This window comes from Protopterus annectens, chromosome 13.part0, assembly GCF_019279795.1.
Source record: "Protopterus annectens isolate FY-2018-M chromosome 13.part0, PAN1.0, whole genome shotgun sequence".
NCBI classification, from domain to species: Eukaryota; Metazoa; Chordata; order Ceratodontiformes; family Protopteridae; genus Protopterus; species Protopterus annectens.
This window is the reverse complement of record NC_056747.1, coordinates 507,935,596-507,954,245: the sequence shown is the minus strand read 5'-3', so window position 1 is coordinate 507,954,245 and position 18,650 is coordinate 507,935,596. Positions and strand designations below refer to the sequence as shown.

General features: G+C 40.2%; 1 protein-coding gene across 1 annotated transcript in view; it reads left to right on the top strand.

Moving 5' to 3' along the window:
- RCC1L (RCC1 like) overlaps positions 1 to 18,650 on the top strand; it is a 96,275-nt gene that overhangs the window by 44,472 nt on the left and 33,153 nt on the right. The window contains exon 4 of the mRNA XM_044054132.1: positions 3,277 to 3,458. Coding sequence (XP_043910067.1) covers positions 3,277 to 3,458 — 182 coding nt within the window. The remainder of the gene's footprint in view (positions 1 to 3,276; positions 3,459 to 18,650) is intronic.

Genomic DNA, 18,650 nt, shown 5'->3' with positions numbered 1-18,650 from the left:
ATGGCGTTGTAAGCAGGACAGAGATCAACCCTCCAAAAATGTATACGACACTGAAAAAAGGGATTGAGCTTCCAGACTCTCTCAGTAGCTCATAGACTTTAAGCCTGTGATACTTTTGATTAGGAACCTGTAGGGTCTTTCTAATTGATATGTTTAGTGAGATACATCTCAAAGCAGGCATTGTATTTGATCACATGATCACCACTGGTCACTTTCCTACTTACTGAGGAGGCACCTGCAGCTCACACTGCATGTTCTGTCCTTCAGCCAGTTTGCTGTCCATCTTATCACAAATGGATGGATTTTTAAAGCATTTATTTTTTGTATGATGCCAGCATGGGGAATGGTGTTGAAGGCTAGGATTCACTGCATGCACTGCAGGACCACCATCTACAGACTATGTAACGTTTTTGAAGAAGTTTACCAAGTTAAATTTACAGGATCTATTGTTTATAAAGTTAAAATATGCAGAATCAAGTCTAATAAGATTCTTGATATTACAGATTATGAAGTCAGTAGTAATACATGTCAAGGCTTAGCTGTCTGTGGCTTGTAAGGCTGATAGGTTTGCAATTACCCAGGTCGATTTTAAGGCCACTCTTATGATAGGGCATTACCATTGCAGTGCTCCACTTATCCAAAACCAGTAGTTAAACTTAGGAAAAGTGTGTCTACAAGGGCATGTTTAACACTAATTAAGCAACTAGGTATGTTTTCAGGTCCCATAGAGGAAGTGCTTTTGTTCAGCGCTTTCAGTAAGTGATCTTTAGAAGTAATTGGCGGAGTAAGGGGTTCATGTATGTCGGGGCTTTGAATACAAGTCTTTGATGTGAAAGTCGGCATTATTTTATTTTTGTTAAGGATATTAGCAGTGTCCGAATCAGAATAGGAGACATCATTATGAATGAGTTCAGAGCAATGTCGGATATTGTTTTTTTTTTTTTTAGTTTTCTAACCTAGCTAAAGGATTTATATTTATCTTGGCTTCAGAACCTAGCCTAAGTTCATAAGCTGCTTTTTTTTTTTTCTAGTGCTTTTAATATCTTTGAGAAGAAAGGGTTTGGATCTACTAAATTTTTAAGGAGTATTTTCTTTGGTTTTATAGTTTTGTTTATTTATAGCTGTATAGTTTATTTAGGGCAATGGACAATAATTAATCCTGTGTGGAGTGATCTGTAGTTCATTGCGTTCAGTTTGAGAGTCCCTAGGGACCTTCCTGGAGGCAGTATGTTGCTTAACGAATATAAAGACTCCATTGCAGTTGTCATTGAGTCTGAAGATATAAAAAGTACAAAACCCTGATGTAGAGGGAGCAATCTCTTTAAATTTTAACTAAGGTTCAGTAATTACACAGGCGTGGATGCTTTCCAAATACAGGAGTGCATCGAAATCAGGCAATTGAGTTCTTGGACTTTTTTGGGACTGTAGTGAAATGTCCACCAAAAAGAGGCACTAGGGAGGCAGCAAAGGCTTTAGCCAGTGTGCGGAAACATTGAAATCTGATGTGTAGGCCATCCTTAGCCCTGCAAGTTGGACTATCTAGCATCTCATCCCAGGCAGACATTTTGGATGCCCCTAGAATGACAGCAGCTGTTTAATCAATTGTTGAAGCGAGTTGTGTTTTTCATTTCTGTTATATAACCTAAATATAACATGTCAGCAAAGATTCGGCCAGTCAAAAACAACCGACTAAGTGAACCATCTACTTGATTAAATTCATTAAAAGCATTTTTGCAGTGTGCAAGCTCTCTGCATCCCCAGTGTGGGAGTAACCCCCACCCCACACACACACACACACACACACACACACACACACACACACACACACACACACACACACTGGACTTTTATTTATCAGCTTCTCAATCACACCAGTACAGGAAAGAGAAAAAAAGACCACATACAGTACTATCACAGCCTGCACATGAATAGAATTTGCACTTGGTGGGATTTTCTGTAAAGAATACCTGTTAGGGAATATGAAATGAGTGAGTATAAGTCAACAAGTTAAATGCCTATCCCTTTGCCAGCTAGTTGGCAGCCCAGAAATCCCTCAGTACCTTTACATTTCTTCATCTCTCATTTTTACATGCCACAGGCCACGAAGGTTCCACCAGATTTTATTTAAATTTCACTTTGTTTCAGCCAATATAACAAAAGGGAGATGACAAATTGTATTTAGTTCTGACTGTTGACCATTGCCAGCCATTTTGACTTGCTGAGGTTAGTAAAGCATCAGTAACCTATTACAAACCACAAGTAAAAGCTAAGGTAAACAACTTTTCTAACAGTTGGAGAAATACTGCTCTGAAGAGCAGGGGTGAGTTATATTGCACCACTACATAAAATGATGAGTATTCTCATTTTTGGCAAGTCCAGTGCTGCTTTTGTGTGCGTAACTAAAGAAAATTAAGGGCAATAAGGGATACTGAATTAATTTTTATTCCTCTGCCTTGAAGTGGCAACCCTTTAGTCACAGCTGAGTGAGTAGAACTGGTAGATTTTCCTGGCAACTTTGACACCTAATCAAGTATGTCAGAAGAGGGTCTAGAAATTGCCTAAGGAGCTACAGCACTAAATACTTAGCAGTCAGTCTGCTTTCTATAGAAGAAAATGTAAGTCCACCATATTATAGGGACACATTGTTTTGTGAGAACCAAACAGGCAAATTGAAGAATAAATTGTATCCGTATGGCAGTCCCATCTTGATAATTGTGTTGTATAACAAGATATGAGAAACACTTGTGTAATTCTGATGGATGTGTAGCACAGAATATCACTATATTGTTAAACATGTAAAAACAACAACAGCAGGCCAAGTGAATCCTGTTCAAGTTTCCTAGTCCCTCAGCTTATTATAAGTTTTTTTTACAGATGATGACCAAACCAGGCTTTTGCCAGTTCATTGCTGCTGTGGGTAATTTGTTTTAATTACATTTTTTTATGTTAAACCATTCAGTATAAGCTTTAAGTTGTCTTACAAGTCAAAAATTGACTATTCTGAGGAGCATTTTTGCATAATAATTTATTAGTGTTGTATATAAAAATGTTAAGTAGCTAAGACTTTGTGGTTCATTTAGTATTTTTATATCTACTAGCTGTACTCTTGAGGTCAGAGTACATGACTTTAAACCATCATTAAATGAAGAAAGAATCCCTAGTTTATTACTGCGTTTTAACAGTGTTTTTAAAATTAGTCCTCAGTTTGCAGACGTGTGTAAAAACTGTTCATCCTTGCCATTGTCCACCTGGCTAGAGTTTCTTTTAGTCTTCCAGGTCTTGGTCATCACAACATGACAAGCACACCAACAAAACTAGCTGGGGATATTGCAGGAGTGAATATAGTTCAGATGGCTACCTATGGAGACTGTTGTCTGGCTGTGTCCAGTGATGGAGAACTCTTTGGATGGGGAAACTCTGAGTATCTGCAGCTTTCAGTCGTTACAGAAACCACACAGGTAAGTACAGGTAGTACATCTACATGCTTGTGTTCTTTGAGTTGATGGCCTTTGTAAAGTGCTTCTTAACTGTGCTTCTGATGACAACCTAGTTGCATCCTTTGCATACAATACATTGTATGCATGCTTATTTTAATTTTGCTGCATTGTATTGGGGAATAAACTTCTGTTACTATAGAACTTGAGTTTTAAGTTGAAAATGGTCACTTACCATGCAGATATGCTACATCTGATAAAGCTTTGGAGAATGAGGTATTTGAATTTGTGTAGACTATATATTCCTCTATATAGCCCTAGGTTTAACACTTTTCTAGTTTCTTTAGCACAGCATGTGTGTGTTACTTCCATGGTGATTGCTCTTTGCCATTAAAAGGCACAGCTATGGGAGCATCCTTTGCGCCTATTTATGCAGATCTTTTATGGGGTATTTAGAAGAACAGTTGACTCATGATGTTAGTCATAACATTTATTTAGAAGAAATAGGCATATAGCTCCATTATCTTGATGACTGTTGGATGATATGGAAATCTGGTATTACCTATCTTCAAGAATGTGTACAATATTTGAATGATAAATGGGGGCCACAATTCAGTTTAAATTATTATTTGAGTCAGTTCTCTTTTTGATGTTAAGTTGGCTAAACTAGTTGATGGCACATTGTCTACCTCTTTTGTTCTGGAAGGAGTTTTATTATAACTCCCTTTTAAGTGCTACGAGTTGTCATCCACCCCATATAATTAAGAGCATCCCTAAGTCTCAAATTTTAAGGGTTAAGAGAATCCATTCCTCAACTGAGGAGTTGGATAAACATAATGTAGAAAGACAGCAAGATTTTGGGCTAGAGGTTATACATTGGCTGATATCCATCATGGACATAATTTTGCTAGTTCCATGGATAGATCCTCACGATTACATTATGGAACAAAAAGAAGCAGGATGCTTCAATACGTACGATTACCATCTTTGGACACAACTTTACAGCTTTTTGTAATTTAATTGATAAACATTTGAGGATACTTTTGGCGGGTAATAAGTTAGCAAAATTGTGACCTACACATTGTGCATTTTCTTTTAGATGGAGGAAAACTGTTGGTAATTATTTGAACCATTTAAAAAAAAAAAGGTTTTGTTTCTGATTCAGTTGTGCAACATTCTATTGCAGGGATGCAGTTGATGGGCAGTTTTCCTTGTGGACATTGCTCAGCTTATCAGTTTATGAAAGTAAAACAATTTTCATCTCCTAATACATCTCGTGTTTTGGCATTCATTGTATGAATACCTATGTATCTGAATGGGTTGTATGTTTAGTTAAATGTAGTTGCTTTGCTTTTTATGTAGGACAAACTTCCAGGCAATTTAAAATTTGCATCTTTGAACACTTTAGTGATATTGGGAATTGTCGTACATCTAGTGCTTCATATAAGCATATACCCTTAAGGATCCTGCTGCTTCATTCAGATTTTACTGCTATTGATCGTATTTGTTTCAAACGGCTGAATAAGTTGGGGTGGCACAAATTATTAAATAAGAAAGAGCAGAGTTAAATTATTAGATTAGGTTATTTTTTTTTTTTCTCCTGGACTTTTGGCACTGAAGAAGGCTTTTTGGTCGAAACCAGTTTGCCTTGCCTACTAAATGCCTCTATATGCTTTTTAATTCCATATTAATAAAGTGTATTTTATTGCGGACATGGAGTTCCGCCTGTTCTTTGCTTTTTGAGCTTCGTATAATATATTCTCCTGCAGTTATTTATAATGAAAAAGATCTTATGCCAGTATACAGTGTGGCAATGAGTTGAAGTGAGCCAGTTGTCATGAGAAGCTGTGTACACCTGTACAACTATACTTTGTGGGGCTTTTGCAGAATTTTTTTTTCTTAAATTGAGTGTAATATGAAAGAAAACATTCGATCCAGAGAGAGTGAGAACCTTGGTTTTACTTGGATTTTCAAAAATGTGGGCTTATTTCCACTGCCTTCCAAAACATTCTAAATGACTGCGCATACAGTTAATAAGACCAAAGCACCCTGCTCTCCCCTTAGAACAGACACTTGATTTTTTTTTTCTTTATTTGTTTTATTTGCCAATTAGCTTTCCATTCCACCAGACCACCTTATTAGGTTAAAATGCCATTGATTCCCTCAAGGGCTGGACTTTTCAGGGGATATAAATTTGCTAGTTGTTACTTTGGTGTCTGTGTAGCCAGAACTAGGTCTGGAATTTATATTGGCATTGTTGGCAGAACCATCATCCAGTCAACATAGGCCAACCACTATCCGGTTTCCTTTATTTTTTTCTTGGCATTGCGCATGCAGTGCTCACTTCTGGTATTGTAACTGACTGCATCAGATGCATTGCTTAGTCACCAGGTCACCATGAAAGGAAGACAGCTCACAGATCAACCTTAAATAAAACTCAGGATCGCAGTTTTACTCTGGAGTTGTCTCACAAATGCAGTAGATTCTGACTTTGGTTGAATTGTTAAACAGCTCCACTTGATTGTGGTGAATTCTGAATGTAACTTTTAATGGGTACTGATCAGTGATGTACCGTCTAAAAAGAAGGGTGGAGTCCTGCACTCTGGAAAGTTTACCCATGGTTTGAATTAAATCATATTCACAGTTTTGGGAAGAGTTGTTAAGTCTGAGATGTAAAATTACAATCTTCTTGAACATTTATTAGTATTTGTGTCATGGTTTTGAATTGCTTATGACTGAGTGCTGATGACCATGGGACTAATGTGCTTTACCCATGGTAAATTAGATCAGCGTTCTGTGTTGGGGTGTAGTTTCACTGGAATTTACAAATGCCTAGTCTTACTGTTCATGGGGTCAAAGCCTTCAAAACAAAAGTTCAAACCTGGTATGAGTAAATCCCCTCTTATACCACCCTTACATTGTTTATTGACTACACCGTGTTTATTTTGCAGGTTGCATACTTTTTGCAGTATTTTTTCTTTTATTTAGCTGCAGTTTTCTGTAATAAAGAAAAAGTCTGCATTTCAGTTCAGGCTTATTCTCTGATGAATTAATTCAGAAGTCAAAATTAAATATATTGCTTACATACAGATGTTCATCGTATTACACTGCTGCAGTCATTACACTTGGGTTATCCTGCCGTCAGGCGGTTCCCCAGTCGGCCCGAGTTCCAAAGTCTTGGTCCGGCGTCGGTTGCTTTCGCTTCCTCCCTGAAGTCAGTGCGACAGGGGTATATAAGATGCAGCCGACGCCATTTTCTTCGGTCTTTCTTGCCACGCGGTGCCCGAAGCAAAAGCAGTTCGCAAGTGCCGGTCGGCTGTCTCCTGAGATTTTCATTCTGAATCCAGAACCAAAGTCTTCTACAATGCTAAGTACCCCCTTGGGGAAACTTTTTCTTGCCTCAGACCGATGTCAGTAAAAGTTAATAACTGTATTTCTTGTGGGAAGCAAATACCTCATAAGGATTTTCATTCCTATTGTATCCCATGCCTAGGCCCTGACCACGACGTCACTGGTTGTCGGTTTTGTGCTAGGTTTAACAAGCGCACTATTAAACGTCGGTTTGATTTTGCCCGACATTATTTTGGTAGAAAATTCAACTATACCATGCCGTCGGAGCTTCCGACCGGAATACACAAAAAGCGCAAAGACAAGGATAGGCATCCAAGGCCCAAAACTGACGACGAAGCCTCTTCTAGGCCAGTCGCCGGTTCTCCCGTTTTCAGCGAGGCACCTTCGCAGCCCCTGATAACCGCTTCTCTAGAACCACAAGCTGCATCTGACTCCCACGTGGAGATGGTTGGGCCTTCGGACGCACAAGTTCTTCAGCCTACCGAGACTAACCTTTCAGAGGGATCCGGAGTAGCTGAGCAAGCCACAGCTACAGAGGATGTCTTCAGACCTACTCAGGTAAGCATTAAACCCTCAGCTAAGTCTAAGCCTCCTTTAAAGTCAAAGAAACAAATACAGCATTCTCCAGGACAGGCCTGCATGCCTAAGAAACAAATGCTCAAAATGGCCGAAGACCTAATCACTCTGATCAGGGGGTCCCATCCCCCTCCTGATAAAAGGCCTAAACAGGATGCAGACTGCGACTCATCCGACCAGATGTCCATCTCTTCTGATTCATCCTCAGACCTAGGATACTCCTTACCCCCTTATGAGGATTCTGATGCTGAGGAATCTATTCCATCAGCCTCTCCACCTGAGGACTACTCCTTTGGGGAAACCCTGCATACCATGAGGGAGCATTTCCACTGGGAAGGCCAGGATTATTCAGATTCCAAGAAAAGGCTCAGAGACTTCCTTTTATTACCTCAACACAGACCCCTTGCTATTCCGCCAGTGTTAGATATTGTGGATGATGTGTATACTGAATCCAGCTTAAATCCTGATTCCTTACCTCCAGCCCCTGTTAAACCTGACAGATACTACAGAGTCCCTGACTCACATAAATTTCTGTATAAAAACCCTGTAGCTGACCCTGAAACTATTTCTCAGGGACCCAAAGGAGTTAAGGCCTCATCAGCCAAGAATCCAGTTCCCTCTGACAGAGATTCCAGAGCATTAGACAGATGGGGAAAGAAAGTATATATGTCTGCAGCTTTAGCAATAAGAGCCTTAAATTGCCAGTTTCACATGCTAAAATATCAGCAATTTTTACTGTCTCAGTTAAAACAAAAAATGCTTCCAGAATCGGATCCTCCTAATTTTAAAGAAATGCAGGATTTATTGCATGCAGCTGAACAAATGGGAAAGCATACTTTGCAATGTGGTTTTGATTCTCTAAAGGCCTCCTGCAGAGCAGCAGTTACAGGCTCTGTCATTAGAAGACATGCTTTGTTAAAAGAACATACATTACCAAATCATGTTAAAGCAAAATTATTGGATGCGCCTTTACAGCAGGATGTGTTATTTGGAGTTAAGGCAGAAGAGGTACTAAAGAAAATGGAGGATAAGGCAAAATCTATGCAAATGGTGAAGGATTTCTTACAGGTTCAGCCTCCTAGATTTAGCAGAAACTAGCCAACTAAGAATTGGTCCTTTCCAATTAGTCAGACCTCAAAGGGGAAGATACAGACGTCCAAGAGGTAGAGGTCAAACACAAGGGACTTACAGGCCTCGACAATGGGTTGCATCAGGCCAGAAAGAAGGGGAAGACGAGCTCCAACGACTTCCCACTACAGCTGCCAAAATCCTTATTGGCAGCCCCCTTGGGAGGAAAACTGGCACTCTTCTACCACAATTGGCAAGTGATCACCAAAGACAAATGGGTTCTCAACATTGTATTTCAAGGTTACAGGTTCCACTTTCACACTCTGCCAAGGTTAAAAGGAATGCCAAATCTGCCACCAAATCAATGGGCAGAGGCTCAAAAATAAATTACAGCACTCATGGATTATGAGAGCTATTCCAAAGGTACCATCTCAGGAGCAAGGACAAGGATTTTACTCAAGACTCTTTCTGGTACCCAGAAAGGACAAAGCCTGGAGGCCCATTCTGGATCTTTCATCTCTAAACACTTACCTGGATGTTCTGAAATTCAAAATGTTGACATTACAGCAGCTTCTTCCCCTGCTAGGCAAGAAAGCTTGGCTCGTGACTTTGGCCCTCAGAGGCATACCTGCATGTCCCTATCAGACAAAACTGCAGAAGATACCTCAGGTTCATAGCGGGTTGAATGCACTACCAATTCTCTGCACTGCCCTTTGGCTTATCTACTGTGCCCAGGGTCTTCACAAAGTGCCTGGCACCAGTAATTGCATTTTGCAGACAGAAAGGAATTCAAATTTATCCGTACCTGGACGACTGCCTGATTCAAGCAGAGAGCAAGGACATTCTTCTAAAGCATCTGGCGTTTGTAAAACAGTTAAGTTGCCTGGGGTACACAGTAAACGAAAAGAAATCAAAAGTAGTGCTCTCACAAGAGATTATATTCCTGGGTGCCAGCTTGAACACAACGGCCCAGATGGCTTATCTCACGCCAGACAAACAAGGACAACTGACTCGATACTTTCAATTGATGGCAACAAAGACCCAACTCCCTGCAAGAGAAATTCTGCAGGCCTTGGGTTACATGGCATCTTGCATACTACTAATTCCATATGCCAGACGGCATATGAGGAAACTACAATGGTACCTAAAGAATGTATGGTCTCAACACTGTCAAAGTTTGGAAACAGTTATACCACTAATCCCTTGCCTTCAACAGGAGTTTCATTGGTGTGCTCAAGCTTGTCACCTCAACAAGGGACAGCCTTTTACACTACCCACAGCCAGGCAAACACTGACAACAGATGCATCGGATTACGCCTGGGGAGCACACATGACAGGCAAATGTATTCAGGGCACGTGGCCCGCAGAGCAAAGGCATCTTCACATCAATCAAAAAGAGATGCTAGCTGTACAGAATGCGCTTATAGCCTTCAAGGACCTGCTGCATCCAGGACAACTACTACTAAAGACAGACAACACCACAGTTATGTGGTACATAAACAAGCAAGGGGGCACTCACTCCTACCCCCTATGCAGACAAGCTATGACCTTATGGAACACAGCTATAAACCTTCAAGTTCATCTGCAAGCACAATTCCTGCCAGGAGACAAAAACGCACTGGCAGACGACTTAAGCAGAAACCTCATGGATCCCCACGAATGGGAGTTGAATCCACAAATATTCAGAATGATAACACAGAAATGGTGGAGACCGGACATAGATCTGTTTGCATCCCCAATAAACTGCCAGCTACAAAAAGTCTGCACAAGGAGTTACCATCCACAAGCATGGAAAGTGGATGCCCTCTCATTCAGCTGGGAGAACCTATAAGTATATGCTTTCCCACAACTACCTCTCCTGCCAAAGGTACTCATAAAAGCCAGGCAGGAAGAGCCAAAGATGATCCTGATTGCACCAGACTGGCCACACCAGCACTGGTACCCAGTCCTAAGGAGCTTATCACAAGAACCACCCTAGATTTTGCCTCAAAGCCCACATCTACTGACTCGGCACAACAGACAAATACTACACAGCCAGCTAAAGACCTTAAACCTAGCTGCATGGAAGATTCCTTAGTCAAGCAAGCAATGCCTCTCTCCAAAGCTGTTATGGATATCATTCTGGAGGCCAGAAGGCCTAGTACCAGGAAAGCCTATTCGGATAAATGGAAGAGATTCTGTGCCTGGAACCAAGCTCACAGCCTTGACCCTCTTGTCCCAAACATTCCTCAGATACTACAATACTTAACTGAGATGCTGGACAAAGGGCTCTCTCTTTCATCCATCAAGATCCATGCCTCAGCCATCTCTGCTCATTACAACACGGATCCACCAATTTTCTCTAATCCTCTGTTAAAACAGTACCTCAGAGGGGCTAAAAACATAAGACCGCCCTGTTAGAGCACCTACTCCAACTTGGGACCTCAACTTTGTTTTGGAGAAGCTAACTTTTCCGCCTTTTGAGCCAGCCAACACAGCAGAATTGAAATGTATCTCTTGGAAAACTGCTCTGCTCCTGGCAATAACATCAGCACGAAGAGTTTCAGAATTACGGGCACTAATGGAAGTGGAACCCTTCCTCATTTTTCCACCAGGACAGGGTGTCTTTAAGAACTAACCCTACTTTCATGCCAAAGGTGGTATCCAGTGTGGCTCTAAACCAAACTATTCACCTACCAACTTTTTATCCTAAACCACAGAATAAAGGACATTCACAGGCAGTTACTCTTCTACTTGGATAAAACCAAAGTTTTCAGAAAATCTGAACAATTACTGGTAGCATATGCTGCAGGAGCACAGGGAAAAGCCTTTTCAAAACAGACTATTTCAAAATGGATAGGTCACTGCATACATTTCTGCTACACATACCATGGAAAACCTGTACCTAGCCGCATTAGATTTCACTCCACCAGGGCAACAGCCACTTCAACTGCCACTTCAACTGCCTACCTCAGAGGAGTACTTACCAAGGATATTTTGGAAGCAGCAACTTGGAGTTCTGTACATACCTTCACCAAGCATTACCATCTGCCTCTATACTCTAAATCCAGAGCTGGCTTCGCCACTGCTGTGCTACAGGACCTTATAGCCACCCCTAATGCCTTATAGAACCAGCCACCCTTCCTCAGCTTTGGTATTCTACCCAAGTGTAATGACTGCAGCAGTGTAACACGATGAACATAGTACAGTTTTGTACCTACCATAAATGTAGATGTTAGAGTGTATACACTGCTGCAGTCCAGGTTACCCTCCCTCCTTCCCCTCTTACTGGCTGGTACGTACCTATGTCTTCTACCCTTACTACCTATGGGGAGTATTTTCTGGTAGCTGTAAGTTGTTTTTTGCTTTTCTTATGTATGTTTTATTAGCAATTGGAACTGCCTATCTATTTAGAGGCACCTGACATCTGGGGCAAGAAAAACTGAAGAAAATGGCGTTGGCTGCATCTTGTATACCCCTGTCGCACTGACGTCAGGGAGGAAGCGACAGCAACCGACGCCGGATCAAGATTTTGTAACTCGGGCCGACTGGGGAACCACCTGACGGCAGGATAACCCAAGTGTAATGACTGCAGCAGTGTATACACTCGAACATCTACATTTATATGGTAGGTACAAAACTGTACTTTTTGTGTACACATTGTTTTTTTTCCACAAAAGTGGCATGTGTATATATTAAGTACTTGCAGTTTATTAAAATACACAAATTCACATGCACTTTGCTTATATCACTTCATCCTGTTCTAAATTGTAGTTTCAAAACAATGCATTATATGTTGTGTAAATCTAGGTATACATTTTATTTGCATCATCTTGCCAACTAAGCATAGAAAGTAGGGTCTATATCACATAGTCGAAGTCTTATAACATCGAACACGTGATGTTCGAACCATTATGTTCGAAGTTACAAAACTTCGACTATGAATAAAAAAAAAAAAAGGTAAACAAAATAAACTGTTTTAAGCAGGGGGGGCAAGCCCCCCTGCACCCCCCATATGGGGCCCCCCACACTATTTAAATATGCCAACTCCAAGATTGCACCCCATTGAACAAAATGGAAACCTTTGCTCATAGGTTAGTACTAGGCTAACTGCCCTTATGGGCCATTTTAAGCCTAGCCAATTACCCCATGTCAGAATCAAACCCTGCACCTTATGTTTCCAAGGTAAGCACCTTAAACATTACGCCAACCTCCCACCCCTTATGGAGATTTCCATTGAAACGCTCGAACTTTTACAAATTCGAACTTATGGTCTCGACCATATGAGGTTCGAACTTGTAAAAGTTCGACTACGTGATAGGAACCCTAAAAAATAGCCTGCATTGGTTTAAAATTTGCATGTTAATTTGAAGGCATTGTTAGTACATAGTGTGTGAATTGATACAATTACATAATGGCAGATTTATACGTAGCACATCATCTGTGACTCTAAATATTCTACGGACGTCCATATCCTCTTGCATTGCTTTGTATGTTGGCAAGATGTCAGTCACAAAGTTTCTTAAGTTTCATTTAATGAGTGTTTGACAGACATCACTATAGAGAGTTTGGAGAATGCTCTGAATAAACTTCTTCTTGACTATTGTGCACAGAGAATGCTCATAATAAACTTCCATCTGACTAGTGTGCACAGTTTGTTAGTGTTTGAAGCGGTTATGCTGTGAACATAAACACTGAAGCAGGATACAACATTCGACCATCGTGTATCACAAATGGTTAAAAAAAAAATCATCAAAAACTAGGTACATTATACAGCGTAAAAACCTGCCTCACTTTACATAGCCAGGGGGACATATATCCTCTACTTTCTTACTGCCGCCAATCTTTACTGATTTTCAGGTCTCAGAACTGTCCAGACTTGAGCAGTGCTATAATAAAAGTGGACACATTTACAGTAAACTGTAACAGTAGAACGCAACAATGCCTACCCCAAAGAGAATTAAACTAGAGATCCCAAATCACTTGTTTCTTTCTAAGCTGACAACAATACAGACTTCTCTGTAAGCTATAAAGTTGCCCAGCCCTTAGCAATTTGATATAAAATTCTACTGGGGAGAAATATTTTGTTCTAGAGCAAAAATCACTGTAACCAAATCATCTAATACAGTAGGCGAATCTCTGTATTCTAACAGTATAGCTAAACTATGGTACTACATCAGACTACCAATGAAACCCATTCAGAATGCAGACTCACTTAAAACACAACTAAAACTACTTTTCAGAACAGTGGATCTGCTCCTGTACATCTCCAGGATAAATGTCACTGTTACCTTCAGCTTGCCATATTGTCAAACCATCTCTCTTCATTCAGAATCCTATGCCCCACAACCAGTCTTCACCAATACCCAAGTAGTCTTAGTAGCATCTCCCAGTTATATACATTGTTTTGTGGTGCTGCTCAGCTCTTACCTCTATACTTACAAACCTTATGATTCATATATATATATATATATATATATATATATATATATATATATAATTGTATATGAACCTACTTTATACTCCACCTCTTAACTATGTTAACATTTTCTGTGTAGCTAGTTCCTCCCCTCCCCTCCATTTCTTTAAATTTCTAAGCACTGATCACATGATCTGTTTGACAAACTAATATCTTCAAATGCTCAGTGTTCAACATCTAATGCATAAGTATCCTTTATACTGTAATGGTTGCCTCTATTTTCATGTGAATGTACTCTAAAAAGCAAATGTACGTGTAAATGTTATGTAACTTAGTCTGCTTGTGTGTTACTGAAGGTTTGTAAAATGTGGAGCTTTTCTCCCAGGGCCTCTGCTGAAAAGGATTTTTTGACTAACCCTAGTTGGTCAGATCCCGTAAACAAAAGCAAAATAAATAATTTATATGCAATAATCCTGATTGTACTATATAAGTGACACAGGATTTAATTAATAATGGTGCCATCAGACACTTGTAGAAAAAAGGAAATGGGCATTTGTTGACTTTTTACTTTTTTTTTTTTTTTTTAATTGTGTGTATATATATATATATATATATATGTGCTGTGGATCTGGTGCAGGATGTCTTCCAAGCTCAGCACAGCTTGCCATAGTCAGAAACTTACTTTTATGCATTTTCAGATATTCACATACCTGCTGCTCACCTGTCGTTTTCAGTTTTAGCAACATTCTCTATTTTTCCCTACTGCCTTTTTTTGACAGTGTCGTACGTTGTACAGTAGTATTCAGTTCGGACTATGAAGCCAGTTGGGCATTTCTGTTTTTGAACCAATGCAGTAGTAGTAAATAACCTCACTAGGCAAGAGAAGTTGATAGATCTTTCACTCTGGTCCTCCTTGAGTGCATGTATAGAGCTATAATTGCAAGTGTGTAACATCTTTTTTATCAGTTTTCTGTCATTAGTATGCAGTACCAGATTGGGTAATTTGCTTTACAGAATTTATGGTTATTGATGCTTTGCTTTTTCCATGTGTTTTATTTTGTAGTACATATTCTGTATTGTTCACATTGTGATGCAACACAGAGAATCATACAGCAGTGTTATTCTTTGCAATTGCCATATAGCACACAAAGAAAAGAACATGGCTACAATTTCTTTCTATTTTGCCAATAAGCAACTAATTAATTTGCAGTCAGCTTAGATTTTTCTTTTTTTTTTTTTTTTTTTTTTTTTACCTTGAATGATCAAGCAGCTCTACTCTTGGTGCTGATTGAGAGGTTAGATAAGTGACTTTGTTTTTGCTGATGTCCGTAGTATATTGCTGATGTCCATAGTATAATTTGATTTGGATTTAGGACATTTGGGCTTAATCACAAGTTGTCTTTGTATATAATTGATTATACAGACTCCTGCTTAAAATGTAGAAATGAATATAATTGATTTAATAGTACAGAGGGATAAAGGCCTGACTACCACCCAGGCAACCCATTTTTGATTGAAAATATGGGTACTCAAGGAACCAAGTGTGAAAGAATGGGAATGGGTAACCAATGCCAGCTCGCTACCTATCCTGGGGGAGAGGCAGTTTGGCTGGCATCTACAGCTTTATGGGCCTGGCACCTACAGCTTTATGGGCCTTATTGACACCATGCTACATGTGTGGTTTCTCGTATATGCCATCTGTAAGGTGCATTCACAGGAGTCTATGCAGCCTATAGGGAGGGAGTTGATGCTTAAACCCTTGATTCCTAGAGTGATGAGATCCCACTCCCATCACACTTGATTGTTATCCCAGGGAAACAAATGACTCACAGGGTTCTTGCCGCCAGAGTATAAATGCTTCTACAGAGCATATGGGGAAGCATGGCACTTTGGTCAGCAAGGGAATGGAAAAAATATAACCAAATTAAAAAATAGGTTGTTCATAGGTTCACAGATTAGTACTAGGCTAATTGCCTTTTTGGGCCATTTTTAACCTAGTCAGTTACCACTTGTGAGACTCAAACTCGGCACCTTGCATCTGTAAGGTAAACACCTTAACCATTGTGCCATGATGTTATTATATATGTTGAGTAAAATTCTTTAGTTTATCTAACTAAATGATTGGTTCAGCATTTCCAAACTAGACCTTTCACATTTCCATTATGTTGCAAGTTCCTTCTTCTAATGAAAATTGCAGACTTTGTAATTCACTGTTCATGTAAACATTTACATACCCTGAAGATGAGATAAATGGGTTGAATAAAACACAACAGTAAACAATTTATTTTTCATTCGGTTCATTAACTGGGAAAGTCTAATTAGGCATAGCCCATTTATATTAGAAACCCAGAGAAAAAACCTTAAGAAAATAAAACTACAATGTGCAAAAAAATGTTAATGCAGTCAACATATATTTGTTTATAATTACTCGAGCTTTCAAACTAACGAGTCTTTCATCAGTAGATGTCTTTCCATATCACTGTTGCAGTATTCCTGATGTAAGGGATCTCCTGCTAAAGATAAACCAACATCCAACCAGTATACCAAAGCCTTTAGAATTTATAGATGTGTGTCACACACATGCTCCCTGCACAAGGCATAGGACATAAAGGTAACATACAGACATAAATATCTCAGAACTTCTTTGCTGCCAGTCGGAATGCCACGGTTGAATGTAGGTCTGAATGCTCCTCTGTGCTTGTTACCAAGCCATGTTTCAGATAACTGCCCATTGAGGTTTCTTTTTGTCTTTTGTTTTTTGTGAGTTTACATGTCATCCAGAAAGGGAAAATATCAGTGTGGGAGGCAGATTCCCCATAAAAATCTTCACTGGCAGTGCCTCTGTCCTGTTTGGGTACTTCTCACGACCACACAGTGTTCTGTCTGCCAGGCGTTTGTCCATAAGACCCTACGTAGTCTTCACTTCTCCTTGTCTGTTTACATAGAAAGCCAACATCTAAAGTTGTTGGAGCAAGGTGCAATGGCAGAGTCTTCCTATCCCGAGGGTTAGCCATTTGCCAAGAAAAAGGCCAAAAAACTAATGTCTGATTTGGCTGCTGTCCAGCTTCTCCTGGACATTTTCTCAAGGCTGGTGAAAGCCCAGAGGATTGCCTGCTTGTTGCTTCGGAATCCTGTGCCATGATCCTGTTAGAGATGACATGGATCCAACTTTTCGCATATCCTCTGAGGCTTTACAAAAGTCCTCTTCCAGACATTGAGGGGGAACCTCGATTATATCTGAAGGACTGAGCAGGATAAAAAAAATAAGCATATTTACCCTGTTGTTAAAAATCCCCAAAGTAAATGGCAGGATTTTACTCTGGGATTGTTTAATGCTTTGATGGCCTTGAAGCCTCCTCAAGGAATCTCTGTGCCTGCTCCTCCCTGGTCATCTACTCCGCTTAAGAAACCCGGGGAGCAAGAGTCCTCTGATAAAGATTTGGATTCTGGGGAAGAGCCTTTGGCATACTCTTCTCAGATCCCTTCTCCTTTGGACTATGGGTCTGAGGAAGAGGATTCTATTAGACCAGATTCTCCTTTAGAAGAACTCTGTTTTGGGGTTACTATCTCTTGTATGATACTGGGATTGTTCTCAGGTTTCTAATATTCAGAAGAGGCATTAAGAACTCATTCAAATGGAAGCTCCCAAACCTTCTGCTGTTCCTCTAGTACTGGCTGCCCTCTTAGATACTTTTTCAGCATCCTCTGTTGCCCTTGATTCTCAGACTCCAACCCCCCAAGAAACCTGATGGATTTTACAAGGTGCCAGATGAATGTAAATTTCTGTATAAATGTCCTGCTTGACCCTTCTGTAATGTCTATCTCTTCTGAATAACCATTGCCTTTTACTGTACTACTTCCTTCAGATAAAGACAATAGAGCCACGAAACGTCTAGGGAAAAAGGTTTATACTGCTGCCACTCTGGCTTTTAGGGCTATCAGTTGCCAGACTCATGACTACATATGTTTCAGCCCTTCTTTCTCAAGCTTCTCAGGTAATTTTTACCTTCCTGATTCTGAAGGGAAGACTTCAGCCCTTTCCTTGTTGGGTTCTACCTCTCAAGTGGCTGGACACTCTATAAAGTTTAGTTAAGATGCAGCTGATGCTTCTTCTAGGGTTGCTGAATTTGGTTCTGTTCTAAGACGTTACTCTTGGCTTTGTCTTCAGCCTTTACCTGATGACATTAAAGCTAAATTGTTGGATGCCACTCTTGATAACAAAAATCTTTTTTGGCTATGCTGCTGTTGAACATTTTAAGTCCCTGCAGGACAAAGGCAAGGCCTTGCAAGAAATGAAACTTATATTTGTTTCTCCCATCCCTAAGTTCCAGAGGAATTATTCCTCCAAATCTGCTTTTGTTTGCAGGCACTCTCAACTTCCACCCAAAGGTAAAAAGGGTGTTCTAGGTGTATATCTCCAACTAAGTTTACTCAAACTCCTACTTCTCAAAAGCCTCCTTTTCAGGACAAACCAGGTTGCAGCTGACCATTTCATTCCTCTTTCCTTCTTAGGACTCTTGGGGTTTTGTCCATCTGCTGGGGATATTTCATGGTGTTTTCCTGGGTATCCCACAACATTCACAGAAGCAGCTTTCTTTCTTTCCAGAGGTGCTTCACACTGTTCTGACCCAGGGTGCTATTCAAGTTGTGTCCCCTTCCCAGGAAGGGAAGGTTTTTTATTGTAGGATGTTCTGGGACCTGGAAGGGAGGGCACCTGGAGGCCCATTCTGGACCATTCTTGGCTGAATACCTTTCTAAAGGTCTCCTCCTTTTGAATGTTGTCTCTTCAACCCTGTTCCCTCTTCTTCTTCCCTAGGCCTTCC